The 26,174-nt window shown below is 36.4% G+C and overlaps 1 protein-coding gene across 1 annotated transcript in view; it reads left to right on the forward strand.

Annotated features, from left to right (window-relative positions):
• MALRD1 (MAM and LDL receptor class A domain containing 1) overlaps window positions 1–23,620 on the forward strand; it is a gene marked incomplete at both ends in the record, with an annotated part of 76,706 nt that extends 53,086 nt beyond the window's left edge. Inside the window, 3 exons of the mRNA XM_009696788.1 lie at window positions 16,986–17,073; window positions 19,888–20,064; window positions 23,443–23,620. Of these exons, the coding sequence (XP_009695090.1) occupies window positions 16,986–17,073; window positions 19,888–20,064; window positions 23,443–23,620 (443 nt within the window). The remainder of the gene's footprint in view (window positions 1–16,985; window positions 17,074–19,887; window positions 20,065–23,442) is intronic.
• Window positions 23,621–26,174: the final 2,554 nt, after the last annotated feature.

Consider the following 26,174-nt stretch of genomic DNA (forward strand, 5'->3'; position numbering starts at 1 on the left):
AGCTACAAATCTTCATTTATTTTCTAACCTTTTAAAAATTGTATATGTTATTTATCTTTAACCAAGTGTGATCTGTTTATTCTGGTTGGGCTGATGAACCTGATTAGAGGAGATGTTAGCTCACTTGACTGCCAACAGGTCATAAAATTAACAATTAACCCCAAAACATATAAAAAGAAACAACTTCCTTTTAAATCTGATACAACAAAATATTTTCTTTAGGTTGTCCAACATTTATTTCCCAAAATATTATTTTTAGGTGGAGAGTAGTTCTATCCTCTTTGGAGGAAAAGGTCTTAATATTACTGTGGTTGAACAGAAGCACCTGGAAGGACCCGTGTGTCCTATATTTGGCCTCCTGAGGGTTAGGAAGGTCTGTTGAGTAACTGAAAATATTTTTAATGCATTAGTGTTGTAGGGTTTTCTATCGTACTTGCCCAGTTCCATGCAGGGATTACAAAGATATTCTTTTGGTGTAGTTTTGGTTTTCATCATCATTCTTGAGAGGCATTAGGTGTAAGGTATAATTTGATTGTTTATTCTGAAGAAAGAGATTGAGATCTGATGTTCATTATTGCGTATTTTGTTTCTTATGATGGAGTTTGCTGTGTCACAACCTACGACCCTTAAAAATTCAGAAATTTTGAAGAGAGCAAGTTGATATTCTGTTGCTAATAAGTTGCCAAGTGCTGACCTCTTTCCAGTTCTCTTTGTAAGTGCATAGTGTTTGGATACTTCCAGGGCTAAAGACCTGTGGGGGGAAAGGTCTTCATGCTCTGTTACCACTTTTTCTCTGAAGCATTTCTACTGAGATGTGTTCTACAACAGCCTCCCAGTTAGTTTGGAGGGGCGGGGGCTACTAACTGGATAACAGTATTAACATGTATGTTTAGTATGTTGTGTTCCCCACATCCTATAAAGTTAATAGTTCAGGGTCTTCACGCCACATACTTAAAGTCTTGTAGGTCACCTCCATGATCCAAAGGGAATATTTAGATTCACTTGAGAATGATTTTTTTTTTCTTGAAAGTCTGAAAATAAGATAGAACTTTTTAATAATTTTCTGGTCAAAATACATGTCTTGACTTCCTAATCTTCTCCATCTCTAGCCAGAACATCTCATCAACTGGTTTATGATATTCAGAGATTCCTAGTGAATAGAAAATGTTAGTAGGACCAAAGATGGCCTAAGTCTTTGTAACAAAGACCATCGTTTTGCCTTTTCTCTTCTAGATGTGAAATATGATCATATATCTGAGATAGCTGATACTGCCTCTTCCTCTTCCCTCCCTCCCTAAGTCTGTCAATTGTTTCGACTTTCCAAGAAAGAGTCACTATGAATAGTAAATCCCTAAAATTCACATTTTCAGCTTATTTTATAGCATGGGAAGACAACTTTGGGAGCATAAAAACAATTGTGCCTATGTACTAACTATTGGGAAAAGTAGTTCTCAGCCAAAAATTCAAAGCAGCAAAGAAAGATACTTGAGGACCTCTGGAAAGCCAGGTCCCCTTTTGAAAGTCTGGAACTTTATAGATATGAAACTATAGGGTCTTTAATTGAATGCTCTGGCAGAAACCCAAATGGAACAGCACATGAAGACTCATGTGCTCACACCCCTAAACCTCAGAATTTTAAATTTCTCAGGAAACCTGTGGCTGAAGTTTATGGCTCTTCTATCAGACAAGCAGAACAGGAGTAGTTGGATGAGTGAAAAGGGAAAGTCAGAGCTAACTTATTTAAATGAAAGGAATGCAGTTTTCTGAGCTAAAATTAAGTATCTCTCTCAAATACTAATACTGACAAGTAACAAAACCAGTCCAAAATACACATGCTCATAAAACTCAGTTTTGCAGCTTTAGTAATCTAGAGTTTCCCTCTGAATTCAGAACTGGTATGACACAGAAATCTGCAAAGCATTTAATAATCTGCAAGAAATTATACTAATTTTATTTTTTTTTTAAATTCTAATTTTAAAATATATTCCTTTTCAAAATATTCCTTTTTATTATATGGGACACTTGTTTCAACATGAAAAGAACAGGCTGTTGAGCGTACTTGTCTCTTTACTTGATCTACATTTATTTTAATCTCCCTGAGAAGTTTACTTATATGTCTTTTCCTTAACAGTACATTTGAAAAGGTAGTAAAATAAGAATCTCTCCATGGTAGTCTACTTATATTGTTGATGAATAGTGTTTGCTTTTATCTTCCTTGAATAATCATAATACCTGCAATAGTTTCTGCTCGGAAGAAAGGGCAAAGATTCTATATTAACATCTTGGATAAATGTAGCTCTCTCAGTTTGCTCTATTCATTCAAACTTCTGTGGATACAGAAAAAGGAAATCATGATATTATGCGAACAATGACAAAATTCTATATCTCAGTTCTTTTGAGCAATGTAGTCTCCTTTTAGTCAAAATATAAATCAGTTATCTACCATGTCCATCATAATACTTCTAGGGTAACTTTACTATATTGCAAAACATATTATTAAAAAAAAAAGAAAAAAATAATTACCTTTATCCCAATCCAATTCATTTTTTGCTCATCTGCAATATGTATGTTTACCTCTGTTGACAAAGATGGTTACAGTTCTTTGACATTCCAAAGCATAAATAATACATAAAGAAGTTTAATATTCTGTGATGATTTAGTAATGATCACTCCAGTTTTTTTTAAATTGACTGTTTAGAAATTTAAAAATGCAAATATGCTGTTTAAGTACATGATTAATTATTAATGCTATATTAAGTATAATTACAAAAAAATTTAGTATGTTGAATGTTATATATAAAACATTACATCTCCCTTAAAATATAAAACTTTCTCCCTTTAATTGTGAAAAACAAGGACTAAAATCAGGAGAAAATAAATAATGAAAATTTGTTGGAAAATAGCAACCTCAGAAGTTTATATACAAAATAAAATTGCAATTAGGTAGATATAAAATGCATCTGGTATTTTCCTATTTTACAAGTGGTTAAGAAGAATAAACAACCAAATCCACTGTAATAATTCTCATCTTATTATCAATTAGGTATTAGCTCAGAAAGTAATGGAATACTGATTGAAAATTTGAATGATGCATTTGCTATGCATGTAGAATAGCACTATGTTGTACAACACAAATACAAACCAACCTCTTTCTCCAGCTAGTATTTTTAGCCTGTTGTGCTATTTCTGTATTCTTCTAAATGTAGAATACAAATTGTTCGTATTTTAAGAGCTTGATTCTGAAACATCTACGCCTGAGTATATTGATAATGGTGCAAATCAGATTTCTCAAGCTCCCTAGCAGCATTTTAAACTAGGTATAATGGTTTGGAATATGACCAAACATGGCAAGACAGACAACTGAATCACAGTGGATCCCTTCTCTTTTTTTTGTACATTACTCTTTGTACCTTTGACACTCTAACATGGTGTTTTCAGGTACAGTGGTTGCAACATTCATTGCTTATGATTTAAAACAAGACAATTTTGTATATTAAAAGTTGTGTCCGTTTGAGGAAAAAATGCTTTCTGTCCTGAAATGGACCTCTCTTTTATTAAAGCAAAATGTGACTTGTGTCTTTGCATTCTTCTGATGTTCTGAATACCCCTGTCTCTTATTGAGGCTGAGCTATCAAAGCATAAGCTCTGACCAGTTCTGTTTCAGACATTCTCACATAAAGGACTTTGATATTGTCATTTTACTGTGGATTGTAAATGTATCAAAAAAAATTAACTTAGTTGTCTTGTAAAATCCTTTTGTCTCATTTGGTGTTAGATAGTATGATGTGAGTTGTCTCTTGCAGCATCTGCAAGATAGAAATGTTCAGTATGACTAGTCACAGCTTTTTTTTTAGTTTTTGGTTTTGTTGTTGTAAATCCTAGAACCTCTAGGGATTCCCACATGCCATCTTCCTTTTAAGTTCCTCAGCTCATAGGATCTGATGTTGTAGCCACCCAGTAATGAACTGGGAGGCATTCCCTATTATGATTACTGAGCATCATTTCTAGATCAGATAGTGGGAAATACCTTTGAGAGTCACTAGGGTCCCCTTACCCTTGCAGACATGAAGCAATGAAAGCCAGCCTTCAGGAAGGCTTTGTTTTACCTTACTACAACAGCAAGCATTACATGCATTACAAGTGTCATCAGCCCCAACTTAAACAGACAACCACCTTGGAAGTTTTATTCCTAACAGCTGTTAGTTTTCTGTTGAAGAGGAAGCCTTGGGTCACTTCCAAAGAAATCCTTCATAAAATGAATATATTTCATAATACTTCAGATGAAAGAGAAATTACTTCTGAAATTATTTTCTAAGTTAGTGACAGCCCTAATATATTATTTGTGATCTGTGACAAAATCATCAAACATAATGTCAGTTGTATGGTTGTTCAAATGGGAAGACTGAAGTATTAGTCATAATCAGCACTGACACATAAATCCTCAAGTATACTTCCTGAATACTTCCTAGGTAGAGAGGAACCTGATGAAGTTCAACAAATGCAAGTGTAGGTTCCAGCACCTAGAGAGGAATAACCCCATGGACCAGTACAGGCTGGGGGCTGACCTGCTGGAGAGCAGCTCAGTGGAGAAGGACCTGAGAGTCCTGGTGGACAACAAGTTGCCCACGAGCCAGCAATGTGCCCTCGTGGTCAAGAAGGCCAATGGTATCTTAGGGTGCATTAAGAAGAGTGTGGGCAGCAGGTCGAGGAATGTTATCCTCCCCCTCTACTCTGCCCTGGTGAGGCCACATCTGGAGTGCTGTGTCCAGTTCTGGGCTCTCCAGTTCAAGAAAGACAAGGAACTGCTGGAGAGTCCAGTGGAAGACAATGAGGATGATGAGAGGACTGGAGTATGTCTCTTATGAAGAGAGACTGAGGGAACTGGATCTGTTCAGCCTGGAGAGGAGAAGACTGAGAGGAGATCTGATCAATACTTACAAATACCTTAAGAGTGGTTGTCAAGAGGATGGGGCCAGAGTCTTTTCAGTGGCGCCCAATGAGAGGTTAAGGGGCAAAAGGTACAAACTGAAACTCAGGAAGTTCCGTCTTAATATAAGAAAGAACTTCTGTATTTTGAGGACAACAGAGCACTGGAACAGGCTGCCCAGAGAGGCTGTGGAGTCTCCTTCTCTGGAGATATTCAAAACCCACCTGGATGCCATCCTGTGCAACTTGCTCTAGGTGAACCTGCTTTGGCAGGGGAGTTGGACTAGATGATCTCCAGAGATCTCTTCCAACCCCGACCATTCTGTGGTTCTGTGAATGGTGCTAAATCAAGAACGGACTTTATTTGTTAGAAGCGGAATTTGTCTAAAGACAGATAGGAATCTAAAGAAAATTTTCTTCATTTTTGAGACACTAGATTAAGGTGAGTTTTCTTCATTTCTGAGACAGTAGATTAAGGAGATTGTTTTGTCTTGTAATATATTCATTTAAATCTTAATTTTTCATCTTTTCAATTCTGTTATGAAGATATAGGACATATTGTATCTTTTCTTACAAAGATTTTCAAATTCAAAGGCAAATTACCTCACTAACACATTTTATTTTCAGTTACTCTTACCTTTTAGCCGTAGAACTGGTTGTGGAGGTGCATAGTTACAGCTGAGATTTTAACCTTGATTATAGGATTGTGTTAGATTTTCCCTAAATATACCAAGCTACTTCTTGTATTATGGTTTCGGTACGCCCTTAATTTAAAATCAGTTTGGTGTCAAATACATGTGTAGCAAACATACAATATTTGCATCCAGGTTCTTACCATTCATCTAAAAAGAAATTTAGGAAGGGCTAAAAAATGTATTTAAGGTACCACCAGGTAGCTGGTCACAATCACAAAGGCAGTATCTACTTTCTCTCCCTCTATTCCCTCCCTTTTCATTCCTCAGTGAGATGAAAGAGTGATTCTTCTTTGGGAATTCTGATGATCTCCTTTGTAATAAGAAACAGGATCACAAAACACTCTTCAGTTATTTCTGCAATTCTAGCTGTTTCTTGCAATTACTTTTCTGAGAAGAGAGTAGATTGATAAACATCCTCTTGCCCCAACCGTTTCTGTAATGAAAAAGTCAGGGTTCTAGTGGAAAATGGATTTTATGGCATAATTCTACTTTAGAAACTATTTTTAAAGTGGGTTTGAGTTCTGTTTCAAACAAAAAGTCTGTGCTATGGCAAATTGTAAGGTTTCAGAATTTAGTATTTTTATTTCATGCATCTCTAGTGGTGGTAATTATATTTCATACATGAACAATATAGCAGGACTTATTATAGTAGACTAAATACCCTTTATAGCAGTTTAAGAAAAGATAATGACTTGCTAGGCTTCCTCATCAGCTATAGTATCCTTGAAGCAAGAAAATTTCAAATTTCACTTCCTGTATAACAAACATCAGAACTAATGAAATTACAGGTTGTAGATCTCGTATCACATTTCACAGCACCTCTGAGAGAAATTTTCAGTGGGGCTTGTAACGTCAATACTTTTGTAGATCGACTTAAGTGTGAGAGTTTTTCAGTCTTCTCTAACCGTTAACTGATAAGTACCAGGCTGAAATTCTGGACTTATGCTGGTGTACTCCAGAAAATGGAGCTGACCAAACTTAGCCATGTTCTACTTCCTGCATACAGCTTCACTGGAAAAGTGTACATACCTTTTTACTGTCCCAAAGAGAAGTACTGTTTCCTAGTGTGAAAAGCAATGTGAGGAGACCATGTTTCAGCCTGTTACAGTTGCATATCAACACACGCAGCTAGAACTTATCCTTACCACTCACAGTGGTGTTAGAAGGAAACTGGTTCTGAACAGTTTGTGCTCTTTCTTCTATGTATCCTAAGAAAACAAATCAAAGCAATTGTGTATCTGCTCTTACATCAGGAACATTAAGCTGTAAAAAAAAAAAAAAAAAAAAGAAGTAGAAATGTTTGACCCTTTCTAAAATACTTGGGTAAAGAGTGTTCCTCTTAGAAAGAGAGATGGTTGAGATGTGACAGAGAAACATCAAATCGACAGTGTCATAGAGAAGCTGCACAGAAGATGATCATTACTGGTTTCTTCAAATACAGGGAATGAGAGGTACTCTGTGAAATTATTAGGCAACACAATCAAAACAAAAGGAAATACTATTTTAGGATTGTCTGTTGTGCAATTCATTGCCGAGGGATGTTTTGGGTGCAAGGAAGTATGAATGGGATCAATAAGTAACTTGGCAAATTATTGAAAGAAAAGTCCGTTAAGGGATACTAGCACAACAGTGAGGTTATAACCTCCCACCTGTGATATACCGCCAAACGTTTGGGAGCTACCACTGCATGACTGTTTTGTTCTCATTGTGGATGTGACAGCAGTCAGTCCCCTGGGAGACGCACACTGCAGCTAGCTGGACAACTGGCCTAACCTCTGGTACGTCTGTCCTCATGCTGTGAGACATTGTGCTGTGGACAGCTTTCGATGCATCCAGAGGCTCACCCTTTTTGATATTCTAACTGTGATTTCAGGTGCTCTGCAGTCGCTTTCGCCGTTATTGAACCAGGTTTATTATTGTCAAGTATTGTTAGCCTTCTGGCTTGATTTGATTGTCTACTTGCTCCCTTGTTCAGGGCCTCATTTTCAGTGAGTGCTGACATACCAGTAGGAGTTTGTTAATGTTTAGTGAGTCAGATATAGATCTATCATTAAAATCTGCTGTTGAAGCAGCTTTGAATTTATCAAGGACTTCTCTAAGATGTTTATTACACCTCTAATACACACTTGTGATCATTTTTCTGTTATTGCTGTTGATCTATTCCCTGGTAGCAATTTTCACACAAAGGTTTAGTCATCGTGGATTTCCATTCTAGCAACAGCTTCAATTTCAACTTTCAATTTGTCATTTTTCATCTTCCTTCTCCTACTTTTCTGCTTTGCACTTTCCCTAATAATCTGCTGAGACTAGTATTCCCAGATTCTTTTTTTTTTTTTTTTCCTTCTTTTTTCTTGTCCTTTAAAGGTGTCACCGTTTAAGGTTGGGCTGGCACTTAAAACGGATGGCAGATGCTCTCTATTAACCCCTTCCTTCTCCCACAAAGCAGGTGGGGAGGAGAAAAGGGAGAGAGACTTACAGGTTGGAAAATTAAAACTACTTTAAAAAAAAAAAACAATGAAAAAAGAGTAGAATAACATTAGCACTAGTACTACTATTAATAGAAATTAAAATGTAGAAAACCCAATATTGAGCTTCCCAATGATGAACAGGGAATTACAAGCCACGGTGGCTTGTACCGCTGCTGTGGCAGGGCAACAGGAACTGGATTCAGGAATACATGGATTAGGACTGGAGGCAGGAGAATAAGGGTTCCCACAGGGTCCCACAAGGATACTGGCCATGAAAGAAGAAGGGCTGACCCTGTGATACTTTAGCTTTATGCTGAATATCCACATGTATGGGATGGAATACCTCATTGGTCAGTTTTTGGTCACCTGTCCCGTCCACACTTTCCCACAAGTGTGACCCTTTTACACCTTTTCACTTGTGGAATATAAGATAGGCAACAGTGACCTTGATTCCCATAGAAACAAGTACAAACATGGACCTTTCTGCATTCCAATCCCACTATTACTTTAGTAACAACTGTAAATATCAAGTACTATAAATTCTGAAAGCAGATGCTGTCTGAAAAACATGTAGCTAACTTCAGAAAATGCAGTTACTTAGAAGAAATATAACTGGAGGAAAATCTACTGAAAGGAGAAATAGTCCTGTTTTAGCCAAAACAGAACAAAAGGTTACCACCTGCTTCTGTTGCTTCTTACTCCTCCAATTCTACTCCAAATACATGGGTATCCAGCCATATTTCCTGCAGCTTGGTAGCTCTTTTTCTGGGCACTATTTTTGTTCATCTCTGATCTGTGTGTTGGCTTCTTTCACCCCTGATACCTGCTTGCAAGTTACATGCTACTGTATGTTTTTCACATTTACATTGTGCTATTGACTTCTGATCTGATTATAGTTATCATTCTCAGTGTTATTTTCACTGTGGTAATGTAAAGCTTGTGGTTGCTGGCTGACTTATACAGTTTCATATACAGTTGCCTCTGGAGCAAATGTTTATTAATTGCCTAATAGAGTAATATTGGCAGGGAAGTGCTACCCACATTTTTTTTTAATATTTCATTGATCATAGAATCATAGAATCGCAGAATGGTTTGGGTTGGAAGGGACTTTTAAAGATCATCCAGTCCAACCCCACTGACAGGGGCAAGAGATACCTTGTACTAGATGCAAGGTTGCTCAAAGCCCTGTCCAACTGGACCTTGAATGCTTCCAATGATGGGACACTCACAACTTCTCTTAGCAACCTGTTCCAATGTCTCACCACTGTCATCGTAAGAAATGTCTTCCTTATATCCTATCTAAATCTATCCTCTTCTAATTTAAAACCATTGCCTCTTGTCCTGTCACTACAGGCCTTGGCAAAAAGTCCTTCCCCAGCTTTCCTGTAGGCCCCTTTAGGTGCTGGAAGGCTGCTAAAAGGTCTCCCCAGAGCCTCATCTTCTCCAAACTGAACAAACTCAACTCTTTCAGCCTTTCTTCACAGGAGAGGTGCCCCAACCCTCTGATCAGCTTTGTGGCCCTCCTCTGGACTTGCTTCAATAGGTTCATATCTTTCTTATGCTGGGGGCCCCAGAGTAGGATGCAGTACTGCAAGGGGGGGGTCTGACAAGAGTGGAGAAAGGGGCAGAATCACCTCCCTCGACCTGCTGGCCATGTGTTTTTTTATGTAGCCCAGGGTATATCCTATGTAGCTCTGTAGGCTAGTTAAAAAACCAAATGAAATAAAAATAATTTATTCTTTGTGTTATTGTTTTATTGGCATGCAGTGGAAGACTTGTCATGATGTCAGCTCACAGCATATGCATGAAGGACATGAAGAATAAGAATTTCTAAGCTATGTTAACAATGCCTTTTCCAGTCAAAATTGTATTCTTAATTTCACATGTCATTTCCTTGCAATTTTTTTGGGGGGAGGAAAGGACAACCAAGGGGGCAGGGGTGGGTGTGTTTTATCTTTGTTCCCTATTTACACGCAGGAAGCTCAAAGGAAATTGCACAGGGTAAAAATTATCTTTCTATATGCCAGTGATCTGTCAAGAATTAAGAGCAGTGTCTTAAATTTGCTATTGATACTACTATATTACTTAGCAGAAATTGCTGGACAGGAATGAGATGTGGACAACTTTGCAAAGAGAATGAAAACGTTAGTGACTTTTTCCTCATTCCATTACTGGATCTAGAAACTATCTTTGAAAAGGTAACAGGAAGATCACAGCAAAACAGTATTTTATTGAAGCTTTAATCAAGTCTCCTTCCGTAGTTCTACACTTTGCATCAAGCATGGGGGGGTTTATATTATTTTTTACAATCTTTCCATGTTTAATGAGTATGCTTATAGCAGAATTAAGAAACAATGTAGAAATTCTATTCCCACTGAAGTATGTAACAAAACTCTCATTGTCTTCAATGATAACAGGATTTTATGGCAAGTCATATGTTCTGATGATATCCCTATCTTATTTTTTCCTTACTTTGGGAGGTTAAGGCCATATGTGTGGATGAAGGAGCAGCAATTCTTTGTAATTTACTGTCTCAGTCAGGCAAAATCCTTTGGTTAAGGAAACATCCGCATCCAAAATATGTAATAGTGATCCCCTTGCTCACTAGCATTTGCCACTAAACAAATAATTGACTAAGTTGGTGGCACAAATGTTTTCATAAGCATTCAAAAAAAATTATACATGTCTTCTCTCAGGATACTCAGCTCAGCATGGAAGAATTGCCTTAGCAATAAGCATTGAATAAATCAGACAGAAGTCTGTCTCTGAAGACCCTATTCAGGCTTCTCTGGATACAGATATGGAGATGTCTTTATGCAGCCTTTGGCATCTTGGCATGCTTCAGGGTACAAGAGAGAGGGACAAAAGTACTCAGGTCATAACAAGCCATCCTGGTCAATGTGGGACACACCTTTTAGGACCATAAATCCTAGGAATCTGACTTCATAACTCAGCCAGAATCTTGTTAAATAACAAGATTTTTTTTAAAATTTGTTTATTTTTAAAATCTGGGAAAATGGTAGTTGGAAGAAAGAAAGAAAGAGTATACGTAATGTATAAGTGAATATGTGTGTAAGCATGAACCTGCATACTTCTGTCATGGAAGATCACTATAGCTGCAAAAAAACAGTTATGCTAAATGAGTGGTGATGAGATTCCATCTGAAAGTAGTTCAGGGTACTGTAATATGATTAGAGTCAGTAAGGGCTGATCCTGAATGAACATTATCAGCCTTGCCATTGCTTTGATATTCCCATACTACAACTCACTCACTTTCACTTGTCAAAACAGCTGATCAGTTAGATCCAGCCTTTGGATCCTTCAACTGTCTGCATAATTAACCACAAGGTTGCCAGAAATGACTGATGTTCTAAATAAACCCTCTAAATTTTTACAGGAATACTAAAGGGACTTGTACCTTAGATGTGGGAGAAAATTTACAGCATCTTTCAAGTATCTGTCAAGTATTTTCATTACTTGGTGATTTTTAAATCATTAAAAAAAGACATCATCCATCCTTTTTAGGGAACGAAAAGAGAAATTAAATTAATTTTGAGAGTGAAAAATGTCTTCAGATTTAAAAGGGGATTTTGTCCTTTTTTTTTGAGTTTTTTGTGGGTTTCAGTGTGGTGATTTTTTTTAACACTTCATCTTTAAAACCTGGGTTGTTTTTGAAAATAATCTCATTCTGTCATGTGAAATAAAGGAGATTGCTGTGTATCTTTGTAGATGAAGTCAAAACTAAACATGACCTTAAATTGGATTAAATATAGCTTTATCATTGTCATTACTAGATAGTTATTTCCCAAGTGGGCAGGCTAACCATATTGTTTTATAAAGCAAGAATCTCAGAAATTTTTGGGCACTGACTGTATACTACTTCTGCAATAATTCTTCCAACGTTAATATTACAGGGTGAAAACAGGATCTTTTCTCAAGTAAAGTTTTGTGGCCTTAATACAGCAAAGTACTGACTCACAGAATATGTAAAAAGTTATTAATATTATGCTTGTCAGCAGTCCCACCGATATTAGTGAAGAGTCTGAAACAGGGCAGAAATGTGATTCTTCCCTGCACTTTAGAGAAACGCTTGGAAAAACATCATAAACCAGCGCGAAGATTCACAAGCTTACAGTAAAGTGTGATAAAGTGCTTTACTGAACCAGAACTAGTGTTTTTCAGTATCTTGTAAAACCAAGCTTTATAAAACTTCAAATATTTGACACAAGACTTTTCATATTTGATGTGTATAACCTTAAGGTCATTGCTAAAAATTCATTTAGATACCTGTGTGAAAGGACTTTATTTCAACTTTTGAAGTCTTGAGACATTAACTTCTAATGCGTTTCTGATGGACACAAGAGGAAGGGACTGATGGACTTTGAAGATGGGCAGTGAAAACAAGACTTTTCATATTTGATGTGTATAATCTTAAGGTCATTGCTAAATTTCATTTAGATACCTGTGTGAAAGGACTTTATTTCAACTTTTGGAGTCTTGAGACATTAACTTCTAATGCGTTTCTGATGGACACAAGAGGAAGGGACTGATGGACTTTGAAGATGGGCAGTGAAACCTCAAGCTTTTCTACATGTGTCGTTAAAATGTCGTGGTGACCTAATGTTGATAGTCTTTCCAGCAGCTGATAGGCTGTCTCCACTTGTGCTTGCTTTTGGGAGCAGAAGAACTCTACGTTATGCATAATAGTCCTGATTGCCTAGTCATTCCCCCCATGAGGGGGGAAAGCTGGAACATGCTGTGGCACCTCTTCTGCCAGTGCACCTGGCTTCTTTTTCCCGAGAGAAACTATGTTACAGAAGGTACAGAGGGAAAATTCAGTGCCATATAGTCAGGATGCAACTACTGGATGCCTAGGTGAGAGATCTGGGAAATGATCTCAGGTCCCACAGTGCCTACTCCTTTGATGGCTGGCTGAGGAAGCAGAGAAACAAAACGAGGGAGCAATAAATTGCCATGTTTGGACTCACTTATAAAAGAGGCAAAGAAGTCTTATTTGACATGAACTAATAACTCAAGAATTCAAAACTAAATCTAAATTTCTCAGATTTTTTTTTAAATCACAATTTTTCTGAAAAAAATGTTTTTGATAAACAGTTACCCTTTTTTCTGTACTTCTTGAGATATCATTATGTGAATATGTTCATGCGTTCTTGAAAACCTTGTCTTACAGTGAAGACTTATTGTGATGGGATTATTGGATGAAGATATCTTGATTAAAAGGAGTTTTGAAGCTAGAAATTTTGGTACAGATTTCATGTCATTTGTGGTTCTATGGCTTGTCCTTTATCTGTAATTACAAAAGTTGCATCATCTCATAGAAAATTAGTTACTTTTCTCAATGGAAAGTTAGGAGATGTTTTCTTTTATACACAGCATTGAAACATAGGAGTAGTTTCCTTCAGAGATATACAGTCAGATGTATATGGCTTTCCGTCCTGCATTTGCTTTCAGTAATTTATGATAAAATGTTTTAATGACTAAGTGTTCTGTCGCTTATTGTATCATTGTTCACTTGTGTGGTTGTTCATTCCTTTTCAAACCAAATCATATGGTTTCTTGGCAGCAAATCTAGTCAAAATTAGCATACTCTAACTACTGATAAAATCACAAAGTAACACAGTTGACACTTCCTGTGACAAACCTGAGATATTGTTTGGCTGTATTAGTAGGTAAATGCATTAGAACTAGTATCACTATTTCCTAGACATTCAGAAATCTTCAGCATTTTGAATGCCTCACAGTTTTTGGAACTAGTTCCATTCTAGTTTAAACTATGCTTGTACAGAAATTAAGATTTTATTTTGCTAACCTTCAGTGGGAATTGGCTAGTGACAGAAATGAGCATTACTGTAAAAATGGAACATTTGTACAGAACAGTATAACCCATTGTAATTTCTCTATTAACACTTGTCATAATGTTCCTTCACCCTTCAAAAACCTATTTTGTTCAAAATCTTAAGGGATCAGTCCTTTTTTGTATACTACAGTGTCATTCTAATACATTTGGCTTTTCATGAAGGTTATTTTCCCCTTTTTTTTATGTAGCATACCTTTTGCTACCTTTATAGATTTCATTGAAACCATATCTCTAGAGTTCTGAAAATTGAAGAAGTTGGGAACTATTTATTCTTATTCAGATAATAAATGAGATGTGAAATGAGCTTCATGGTAGATGGGTTCCCTGGAGGTTGTTTAATAATAGCTTAAGAAGTTTGCAGAATTTCAGTTGGCAAATTAATTTAAGTGGTCAATGTTTAACCACAGCTGCAGAGAGACTAAGTTTTGTACTGCAGCACTGACTCATAAATTGGTCCTATTTCAGTCTATACCTGCCCATCTGTTACATTTTCTGTGTTACTTACTGAGTTCATGCTATACGCCAAAGTATCAGACTCCCCAAGTAAGTACATAAATAAACTTTAAAAATTAATATGGGTGTGAAGATTTGAAGTAATACAATCATAATCATCATAACAACAAGGAGATATTCTGAGTTTAATTACCCCTGCAGAACTGTGTCCTACACTTCTATCTTTGGACGTTTTTATGCCCTTAATAAAACTATTCCTTCTTAAGGTGCAGGAGTGCAATCCCCTCCAGGGAAGGGTGGAAGATAGTACATAAGGATGGCCTCAGACCATGTGAATGTCATGGCTGGGGAGATGGGCACAGAGAGCTACAGAGAAAGAAGCCCCCCAACATACTGGTTAATATTTGTCAGAGCACAACACAATCCCACAGAAAAATAGTGTAGTTTTGAGGGGGCTTGGGTTTGTCTTAGTAATAACTGTGTAAATTGCATTAAAAACCCCTCTTCCTCTTTGTCTCAATTTAGGTAATTTCTGAGTAATTATTTATGTGTAGTTAATCATTCATACTTTGAAAACAAAGCAAAATTTTATTAAAACAGCTGTGTGTTTGATAATCAAAATTACACTGAAAAGAATTTTGTAATTTTTGGTATAATAAATTTTCTTACATGGCATTTCCAAATAATAGATGTCTTGATTTGTCCTGTTTCTAGCCATTTTTATGGTACTGGTATCAGTACTGGTAGCATTGCCCCCATTTTAACCTAAACAGGACACAAGACACTGGGGTAATATTGCAAAGAATATTTGTGAATATTCTGAGGGAAAGATAAGAATCTCATACTGAGATGAGAGCAGTAAGAAGCAATGGTGGTGTTTACTGTTGTCATTCACATTAGATACAATTTATTCCTAAATAACTCACCTTCAGCATATCCATAGTAACAGCCATATATCCATCTTCTTTTAGCATACTCATTTATTTTGTCTAATGGACATAATACATAAACAAAGTGTAATCATTTTTATTTACTCTGATGATGCCAGTATCAGTAATCTGCTATTCACATGCAACTTCAAAATAGCAGAAACAAATTTGTCAGTGTTAACATATTAAGACTGATACTATTCTCTTACTTTTACAGTGTTAAGGCCATTCCTTGCACCTTTTAAATATTTTTTCCTCCTGTCACATGCTAATAAATTTAAAGTGTGACTTATAAAAGCTCTATGTGCATGTGTACCAGGTGAACAACAGTTCTTAGTGTCTAGATGAATTCTTTTATTTCCTCCAAGTTACTGAGAAGTTTCTTTAATACACAGTGCTGGTTTCTGAAACTGGAAATGCTTTACAGGAGTTCATTTACTATAGGACAGAAGAAATACTGAAATGTAAAATGTAGACATATATTTCTGAAATTGCATTTGATGTGAGGATATTTCCAAAATATCAGTGAAATTTGATCAAAAGAATAGAGACACCTATCTACACAGAAGTGCTTTGCATCTTTGAGTTTTGATGCTTCATTACTTGTTGAAAATAAGCTTTCTTTGCAAATAAAATTGCAAATAAGTAAATTACAACAAAAATATTAGAACTAACAGTACTGTGAAGCATTTTTGCCACTATTTGTATTTCATTCCTTTGTAGGAATTGTCTATTGAACTGAGGAACAAACGGTGAAAAAATGTATTTGAAATTTTATGCAGCATTCCAGAATAATCTGGAAGCTTGAATGTATGTGTGTAAAATGTGACATAAGTATTTTTTAAAAAATGACAAAGAAATAACTAACATTCGAACTCCATTGGATCAGCAAAAACATTTTTAAATATTTTTTTAAAATGTCTGGTTTGAGGAGGCTTTATTATTTTTATGAATAGGGATTTATAAATTAGTTAAATTAATAAAATTCTTACTAAATCTTTCAAAACTGCTTGGATTTTTACCATTCAGCAACAGTCAGAAGAAGAGAGTCTCATTCGGTCATCCAGAGAGTATTTCACAAATACTAACCTCTCCCACTTCTTGGCAGTAGAAAATAATGAGAAAGTAAGCATATACAGCAGTGGCAACTCTAATGAAACAGTAGAATATTTTTCTTTAAAAGGTTCCATAGCACATCTCTAACCTGCTTAATTGTTTTCATCACAGTGGGGTTTGTATAAGGGTATATAATTTATTCACATGAATGTTATTATAATTAATCATGATTAATGTTATTACAATAAGTACCAAAGGATCTAATCATAATATGCCACTTATGATAATGTCTTGCCATCTTTTTATATCACAATGATGTTTCAGTGGATTTACACAATCATGGAGCCAACCATTCTGATATGGTTTACTGTGATTAATGTGACCACCAGTGAAAGCTGATAATAATTAGTCTCTTTTGTAAAGTGTCACTAAATAGAATATATCCCCTAGAACAAATTTAATCTTATTTTAAGTGTGAAATGTGGTAAATGACTCCTCTATCAATTGATATGAAATATTTAATGAGAAGTGGAATTCTACTTTACACTGAAAAATGCTTTTGTAATTCTTGTTTCCCTAGATCTTGGTGAAAGGTACTGTAGGCGATGGTTTCACTGGAGACATTGGACTTGATGACATGTCTTTTCTAGGCTGTACTCTTTACAATGGTAAGAACAGAGTTAAAGTGTACATCTCCTAGCTGTGAGCTGATTCTTTGATGTCATTTGTAAATATTGCTACTCGAAAAGTAAAAGTCAGATCAACTGTGACTCATGCTTGACAAGGAAATCCAGATTTTTTCCCTGCTTCTGAGACCCTTATATTGAGCCATCAGCACAAAATAGTTTCTGCTGTGCACATAAGGTCCAAAAGAGACCCTCAGTAGGAAGTGTGCAGCTTCCAAACTTTTTGAGATCTTGATTCCTAGAAGGAAAAAGAAACTGAACTGTGTATAAACAAATTAACCTTTCATTCAGCAAACTCAGTTTGATACAGCTTTATGCCTCCTTCCAATAATTCTTAATGTTTTTGCTATGCCAAGTTCTCTCATGTTACAGCACAAACAGCTCAGATGAGAGAGCAGCCTGTTCTCAGAAGTCATTGCTACCTAGGGTAGTACAGTGTCCACAGAAATTTAAAATATTATAATCCAAAATACACGTACTTCAAGACACCAGATTCCAGACCTGTCACTTCATCACAGAAGGGATTTTAAGAGGAGTAGCATTAACTGCAGCAGGCATTACTGTGTCATATGTGGTGTGACAGTTGACGGACAGTCATAATAGGACTGTTGAACAGGAAACAATTTAGAACAGTGTTTGAATATTAAGATCCTAGCACTAACTCTAAAACAGACTAGTACCAATGTATGTTATTCTGCTACTCCAAAGATTTATTGTAGGTATAATTAGGCCTACTAGGAATATCAGGTGCACATGGCATGTTTCTTCTGCAGATAATTATCTCACAATTACCAAGTTTATAGAATGTACAACATTTATTATAACATTTTGAATACAAATTTTTTTGTAAATAGTCAGTTAATGTACAATGCCTTATATTCAAGGAAAAAAACCTTAAAAGAACTTACCAGAAAACCCATACATGCTTTCAAATGAGATATGAAAAAACGTTTTTAAAATAAACAAGAAGAAAGTTGGAAAGTAAAGAGAGTCACAGTTTCAAAGTTCATAAATAAGAAAAGAAAAAACTCATTTTGTGTGGAAAGATTAAAAAAAAATTACTCAAGTATAATGGTAGACAGATCTGAGTAGGAAACAGTTTTTGGGTTCTATAAATTTTTAAAACACTTCTAGTATTGAGAGCAATTACTGAGACACTCCAGGGTCCTGCTTCTATTTTACTTCCTCAACACCAAAAAAAAATCCAACAACCAAAAAAGAGTCAAAGAGACTGTGGGAATAGTCTGCAAAATGGTCAATAGCTATGGCATATTCCACCACATTTAATGCAAGTTGGATCAGGGGGAAAAAGTGGGGGTCCTATGTCCCTGCACCCTAGAGTTAAGCGGTAGCTGCCCAGTTGCTCTTGTTCCACTTCAAATAACCAAATAATGACCAGGGCAAGATAGGCGTGATAGCTTGGTGGTAAAGTCCCTCATAAGTAATTTTAAAGATGTCAAAACTTGAGTATACTGCTTTGATGCATCATTTGAATGCCCTAAACAAAGGCTATTCAATGATGCTTTCTCTGGATAAAATGGTATTTCGTAAATTATAGAAAATGAATTATTTAAAAAGAGAGAAAGGAACAGATTCTCCTTTCTTTTCAGGTGTCATGAAGGTTATGGTTCTTCAAAATTTCTTCTCCTGTTCTGGTAGATTAGGAGCAGAGATTTGAATGTGGCTTTTATATTTAAAAATTTCTGACCAATAAGGTCCTTGCTATTATTATGAGTTGTAAAAGATTTGTAATAATAAATAATACATATATTATATCATGCAATTATTCCATGAAAAGATTCCTTCCCCCAAGTCTTTTGTTTGAGTCTTAGGATATTATGGGAGTATCGTTAATTTGATTGGAGTATAAATCATTTGATGCTATAGATGGGCTTTATACCTTATGAAATAGAAACACTCCTGCTTGTGGGGAATTTATTATCAGACTTAGTGCTTCAGGCCTCAGGGGAAAAAAAAAATTCCTTACTGTCCCAAACACATTTTGTATAAAAAGTCTTCACATGTACTTTTTAATTAACTCAGGTGTACTGCTCAGGTGCATTGTGCACTACTGCTAATGATTTCATTAATGATTAAATTTAAAGAAGGAGTTATATAATGAAAATTCTTTTTATGGACAATAATAGCAAAGGTTTTCAAGAAATGAGAGTAAGCCTGAAGAAAGGTGCATAGTAAAGAACAAGAGGAAAGGCAAAGACAGTTGATTGAAAGAAGTAGTAAGATTGAATGAAACATAAAGGAAGTGGTGGAACAAGATGACGACCTCAGAATAATTTTTCTAATGAGAAAAAAAAAAATTCAGTGTTAAAATTGCAAGGTAAGACAGTTATGTAGCAATTTCCGCAGTCACTTCCAGTAATCAACGTGTTAAAAAAAAAGTCATTATCATCGGAACAATCTGTTAGCCTTGGTTCACAGGGAAATTAAGATTTTGTGATTGTTCTGTCAGTCTCTGTGGCATTAGTTCTTTGAAATGACTCACTGACTTAATTCAAATTTGAAAGAAACGTAAGAGGTGTAAACAAATTCCTGCAAACGTTGAGGATTGTATGAATGGTGGTTGGCTAGCATGACCAACCTAGTGCTTTCCACTGAGGATATGTTCAATTCAGTTCCTGTTGGGCAGAAATTAAGTCATTTAGCTTGGCCATCCAGGCATGTTTCCAGTAAAGCTATACCCTTGACAAAGGGCAGAAGTGGCAAGGGGAGAAATCATTACAGATCTAGAATGCCTTGGTCCCATTGCTCAACATTTTGTTGGTTTGTTTTTCAAAGGAAGCTTGCCAATAATCTCTACAACTACTTCAGGAACTTCAGTTCCTGCCACGCTCCCCATGAACAACTGCACAGAGAAGGAGTTTGTCTGTAGAGCCTCTGGCCATTGCATTCAGATGATCCAGAAGTGTGACTTTAGACCTGACTGCTCTGATAAGTCTGATGAATCCACTTGTGGTAAGTACACTAAATCTTGTACTTTGCTACCTTATTAGTTTCCAGCTGTTAAACACATTGCTTTAACTACTCTGTATTTACCTTTGCAACTTGGTATTAGCACTTAGATGCTATTTTTAATGTGATTTTCCACAGAAAAAGAATAACATTTTGCTCTTAATGTGGGAATCTGAGATGTTATGCGCTTTCTGCCTTCTAACAGGCTGATTCAGACTTGACATTCCAATTCAATTTACTACTGAAATCAGGGAGGGGGGGGGTGGCGAGGAGGAGAGAAAAGGAATCCTTGGTTCCCCAAAGTTTGGTAGATATATATGACAATTTTTTAAAGTGAGCATAGTTTCTCAAATTAAATGACCTATGACATATTTAATGTTTTTCAAATGTTCACTAGTGCAGACTGGAAGAGAGAATAACTTTACAGTTTCATGTTTGGGGTGCACATCTGGGAGACTTGGGTCCACTTCTTTCTTAATTCAATGAATATGGGTGGGGTTTTTATAGAAAACATTTTCATCAACAGCAATGATTCTGAAATTCAGCCTACACCACAGGGAAGTGAGTTCCAGCCTGTAAAACTCTGATATTTAGATGGGAGCACTGGAATTGGGACAATGGACAGGGTCACCACAAGTTGTCCATAGAGATCTAAGACATATGTTGATTCTGAGTTGCAGCAGTTCACACTATAGCTTTTTAGAAGAAAACTGTCAATGACATTCTTTTGCCTTAAAGCACAGTACTTGAAAATACTGCTGTACCAAAGCTGATTAATGAGGGGGACAGACATCTAGAGACAGTGACCTCTTCAGCCTTTGCAAGCTAAACTGTTCTCTGAAGATCAAAACTCTGTGTTCATTACAAAAAACTCAATCACCTCTCTAAGGGCTGAGGACTCCGTGAGGAAAAAATAACATTAGACTCCCTTTGTCTATTTCTTACGTGGGAATAACTCCAGAAGAAATGAATCTGATATAGAAATATCACTGGGTAGTTCCTACAGCTTGAAAAAACATCGATGATTGAAATTCTGCCCTGAAAAATAAATGCAGAACCCTTTGGATAGAACTTTTTCTTCCCCCCCAAGAAATTTACATTATCTTACAAAACATCCTTTCCTTCTGAGAGAGATAAATACTGTGGAGAATACACCTTTACATATTTGCTCTGTCTGCAGTCTCCCATCACTACGGCAATGGTGACAATTTATCACCCAAATGACAATGCTGGAATAGGAATTAAGTATGTCCTGACTGAGGGCAGAAATATGTTCTCAGGAAGGTGTTATCTTTCTCAGAGGCATTTGAAACATAATGTTTATAAAACATGTTAAAAAGGGGGAATTAAAAACTTAATACTATGCCACTCATCATTCTCAGGACACATCACAAATCTTTATACGGTTAAGTCATAAGATCACACTGGTTGTGGTTTGCTTGTTTACTGGAGATATACAAGCTATAAATCAAAACTCACTCCCTCCTTAGTCTACCATTTGTAGCCTCCAAGGTGTCACCATTTAAGACGCCCAATGTGGGGCTCGAGTGGCTCAACCAGGAGGGCATTGAACTCACTGTCTGAAAAACATGTAACTGCACTTTCTGATAGTACAGCTACACGTTTTTCAGACAGTGAAGGCTGGGCCAGCCCAGCCCTTTAGAAGAAACTTAACTGAAAGAAAAACTCCTGAAAAGAGAAATAGTCCTGTTTTGACCATTTTACGACTTTTTACTTGCTTAACAAAAGACAGCCAACAGTGGCCTTGGTTCTCATAGGGATAAGTGTAAACATGGGCCTTTCTGCTGGCTGTCTTTTCTTAGGCAAGTAAAAAGTCATAAAAGAATCAATAAGAGGAAAAGTATACAAACCCAATAATGAGTTCCTTGATGACAGTTGGGGGATTTGCAGGCCACGACTGCAGCCTGCACTGCTACCATGGCAGGGCAGGCACCCAGACATCCCGAACCAGACTCCGCAGCTGACAGGAACCAGATTCAGGGATGCGTGGGTCGGGGTCAGAGGCAGGAGATCGAGCAGGGTCCCACAGGGATGCCAGCCATGAAAGAGGAGAGACCTACCCTCATGATCCCTTAGCTTTATACTGAGGATGATATGGATGGGATGGAATACCTCGTTGGTCAGTTTTTGGTCACCTGTCCTGTCCACACTCTTCCGCAGATGTGACCCTTTTACGACTTTTTAATTGTTTAACAAAAGAGGGCCAGTGGTGGCCTTGGTTCTCTTAGGGATAAGTAGAAACATGGACCTTTCTGCATACCAATCCTACTGATACTTCAGTAGCAACTATAAACATCGAGAGTTATCAAGTCTGAAATGCAGACACTGACTGAAAAACATGTAGCTGCACTTTTAGAAAGTGCAGTTACTCAGAAGAAACTTAACTGAAAGAACTCCTGAAAGGAGAAATAGTCCTGTTTTAGCCAAACCAGGACACAAGGAAAGAAGCATCAGACACATTTTCCTAACACAGTATGATTTCTTGATGTAGAGGTTAACTCAGCTACGCTAGCATTTGAACTTCATTCTTGTTTCCTTGAACAATTCTCACATCAGTCACTTAGACTTGAATATAATAATCTGTTCCGAAGTTCTGTAGAGTGGCAAGACTCACCTTGGATCACCTAGACAAAGTTTCTGCAAAATATACAGGAAGACATACTGAAGAATAAATATTCATAGCAGAAATGGAAAATAATGGGTTTCTTTCCCCTAAATATTCTTACAGAGGGTTGCATTGTGAGGGAGGGTAGGTAGTGAGCTCACTTTTATTGTCCAATTCCTCAGGAATCAAAAACTGAGTCACAGGGAACTGCTTATGTATTTAGTAAGATAACAATTCAGTATTTGACACCAATACCAAATAACTGCATTATTATGTGGATTTCAGGTATTGTGGGGACTTCTTGAAATATAGACTTGTTTTTTTAGAGTTTTGGTCATTGACTTTGTACAGAATGTGTAATGAGTTGCTAATGTCATCAGTCTGCAAGACTGGAGAAAGAACCATGCAGTAGCTGGCAGATTTGTAGCTGATGAATTTTTCATGCATTTCAGTGTATATCACACAACAGATTATTAGAATGGACTGAAAGCTAGTCAGAACACATATGAAGGTAGATACTGAGGTGAAAAAGAATTGATATATTCCCAAAATTAGAATCTGCCTAATAGAAAAGAATATAGAAAATGGATTTTTTATCTATAGAGAGAAAACTATGCATGTTAGTACTGTGTAAGTATTATGGATAATATAAATTGAATCCTTTTTTATTGCCATGTTGTTTACTTTATTGCAAGATCAATCAATTATTTCCTTTTTTTATATAAACATAAAGTATTCACTGTTCATTTCTAAAGTTACGGAATTCTGCAACTTTGAAGATAAAAATCAGTGTGGATGGCATCAACCAGCGTTGGAACAGATGTCAGGAAATTATTCCACCCATACCACAAACATATTCAAGTGGGAACTTGGAAGAGGGGCAAATCTCTACCCTGGGCAAGAAAAACACTGCCCATTAACTGATCATACTATGTGAGTACAATTTTTCAGGTACTTCAATCTTTCTTGGACTGCGTGAGTTTAGCAACATATGGATTGTCAGGGGGCAAAACTGCTCAAATTCACAGTAATGAAACAGTTTACTCATTTATTAATTCCATGTAATTAACTGTCAATCAATCAAGTAAATATACAGGATCGATAGCATCAGTACAACAGATGAATCAAAATACAGAATGTTAATAAACAGGTACAAATTTCTAAACACTCTTCTGTAAGTAATTCCCAAAAGTTTCAGTACCGACCCATCCAGAGAAACACATGTATACTCCCTCTCCCAGAGAACATGTGGGGCATAAGCATGTTCCCCCTTAAGGGAAAGCGAGTTTGGAGACACGGTTGCTCCAGCTTTAGGTGTATATATACCGCTGCCTACAATCTGTTAATATATATAACATGAGAAATCAGCCCTCCTTGTAGTGCCCCCAAACTGTCAGCCGACCAGCTGGGTGCAGGTTATTCGCAGCATCCACTGGGGACGATGCTCTGTCTGGTCTATGCAGTGGTTGTGGCACCAGCAAGATGTCCTCTGGCATGTCAAAACTAGGTTTTGGCTGCTGCTGTTTCCACTCCATAACCTCTCCTCACTCTTGAAACCTTTCATCCTACTTTTATACTTCTTTTCAAGCTGATTTCTCTTTTGTTTGAATGCTGTCTTTGCAAATCACTGGCTACTTTTTATTTTAGTTGATGGTGGTCATCATCTTGATCAGTTTTGGGCAAATACCTTCTCAGACAGTCTTTATTCACACAGACAGTGTACACTCACTTTTCTACCTCACTAGCTAACATTATCTCAGTAATGTTGCCCAAGGGTGGACAGTACAAGTTACTCCAACAATGGGTCTTGTGAATTCTACTGTCATTTAAGAATTAACTAAAGCAGTTCAAAATGACTGTAGTTACAGTTAAATTCAGTTTAGTTGATATTTTACCATTTTTTGTTAAATGATATCACTTCAGAGCAAAATTAAAAACACTTCTGTTCTCTCGGTGAAGATTTCTAAATTAATTTTGGATTCTAGGAAGATTGTTTATAACAATTACTAACTCTTCCCAAAGACACTCCTTTGGTTTGTCTCAAGGAGCAAAAATTAGCTTTTTTCCATGGAGATTTGGGTTCATCTTTTTTATTTTTTTAAAAAGTAAGAAATGTGATTAAAAAAACTGCATCAATGCAATTTATATTCCAGTTAAAACTAACAGTTAAGATTTATTGAAACAAAATCCCTACAGGTGACTAGAAATGTATTAAGTACAAACAACTTTCAATGTTATACAACTTCAGTTTGTCTAATAGGGAAATTTCTGTACAACGTCTTTCTTCTGAATAGAAAACCCCTTGCCCAGTTCTACTGGCAAGCACTTTACTTTCTGTGACAGTAGTCCACAGAGTGCAAAACCAGACTTTAAATTAAAACCACTCCAACAGTCTTTGCTATATTGCTACTAATTTAAACTGAGATTATATTTCATTTACTCACCCTGAGATGATTTCTTTCACTAGAAAAGAATCAGCTCAATGTTTTAGTTTCACTGTATACTCTATTAAAATCACTGTATATTTTTACCAAAAAAACCCAACCAAACCCACAAAAAATCCTCATTCAAAAATAACAAAAAAAAGTGCTACCTAATTGTTTCAAAGTCTCTACATTATATATATAGAGGAAATTTATTCCATTAAAAAAGAAGCAACTCTTCATGATTGACTGTCAAATCTTTCATTGACTGCTATTTAGTTGTTGTATATTAGCTGATACCAGCACTGTATGTGTGCTTAGTAAATCCTCTCACAGCTTTTCCACTACAGATTTTCATAAGCACAGTGATACATGAAGTCATATTACTGTTTTTCAACATGTTTTCAGGATTTAATGCAACTAACAGTATATCAAAAAGGATCGATGAAAAGAGAAAGTAAATGATCCATAGAGATTGCAGGTTTCAGGCAATACTGAAATGTATTGCCGTTGTCATGTTTCACATGAGATGAAATTTGGTTGTACTGTTTCCCCATTCCCTTTGTTTATTGGCCTATAGAAGACAACGGGAGCATGATGCTTCCAAATTACAGTAGGAGATGCAGAGCAGCAGTTTTGTTGATTTAAAAACCTGCAACGTTTTGTTTTATTTTCTCATCCATTTTCCCCAAGTTTCCATGGAGTTAGATGAGAGAAGCTGTGATACTATAATCCTGTGTGTTTTCTTATTAAAATAAAACATGCAGGATTATGTATAGGAATGTTTAGATTCATCCTGATGCAAGAGGAGGTGACAGTGCCGCTTACAGTGAGTTCTTTCAGCAGAAATATCCATGAATAGTTGGAGATTCAAACCCTCTGCTTCCCATAGAATATGTGTTTCGGCTAGCCACATGCAGGCTGATGAATTGTAAGGTGAAAGTGTGAGTCTTTGAAACTGTAATTACATTAATTAAGTCAAAGTAATGACCTCAGAAATGAAGGACAGAACAGCTTGTTTGTGCATATATAAGACCAAGGCTGGAGGAATAGAAGCTGCTATG

The sequence above is a fragment of the Cariama cristata genome, unplaced genomic scaffold (assembly GCF_000690535.1).
Source record: "Cariama cristata isolate BGI_N322 unplaced genomic scaffold, ASM69053v1 scaffold3043, whole genome shotgun sequence".
Classification (NCBI taxonomy): domain Eukaryota; kingdom Metazoa; phylum Chordata; class Aves; order Cariamiformes; family Cariamidae; genus Cariama; species Cariama cristata.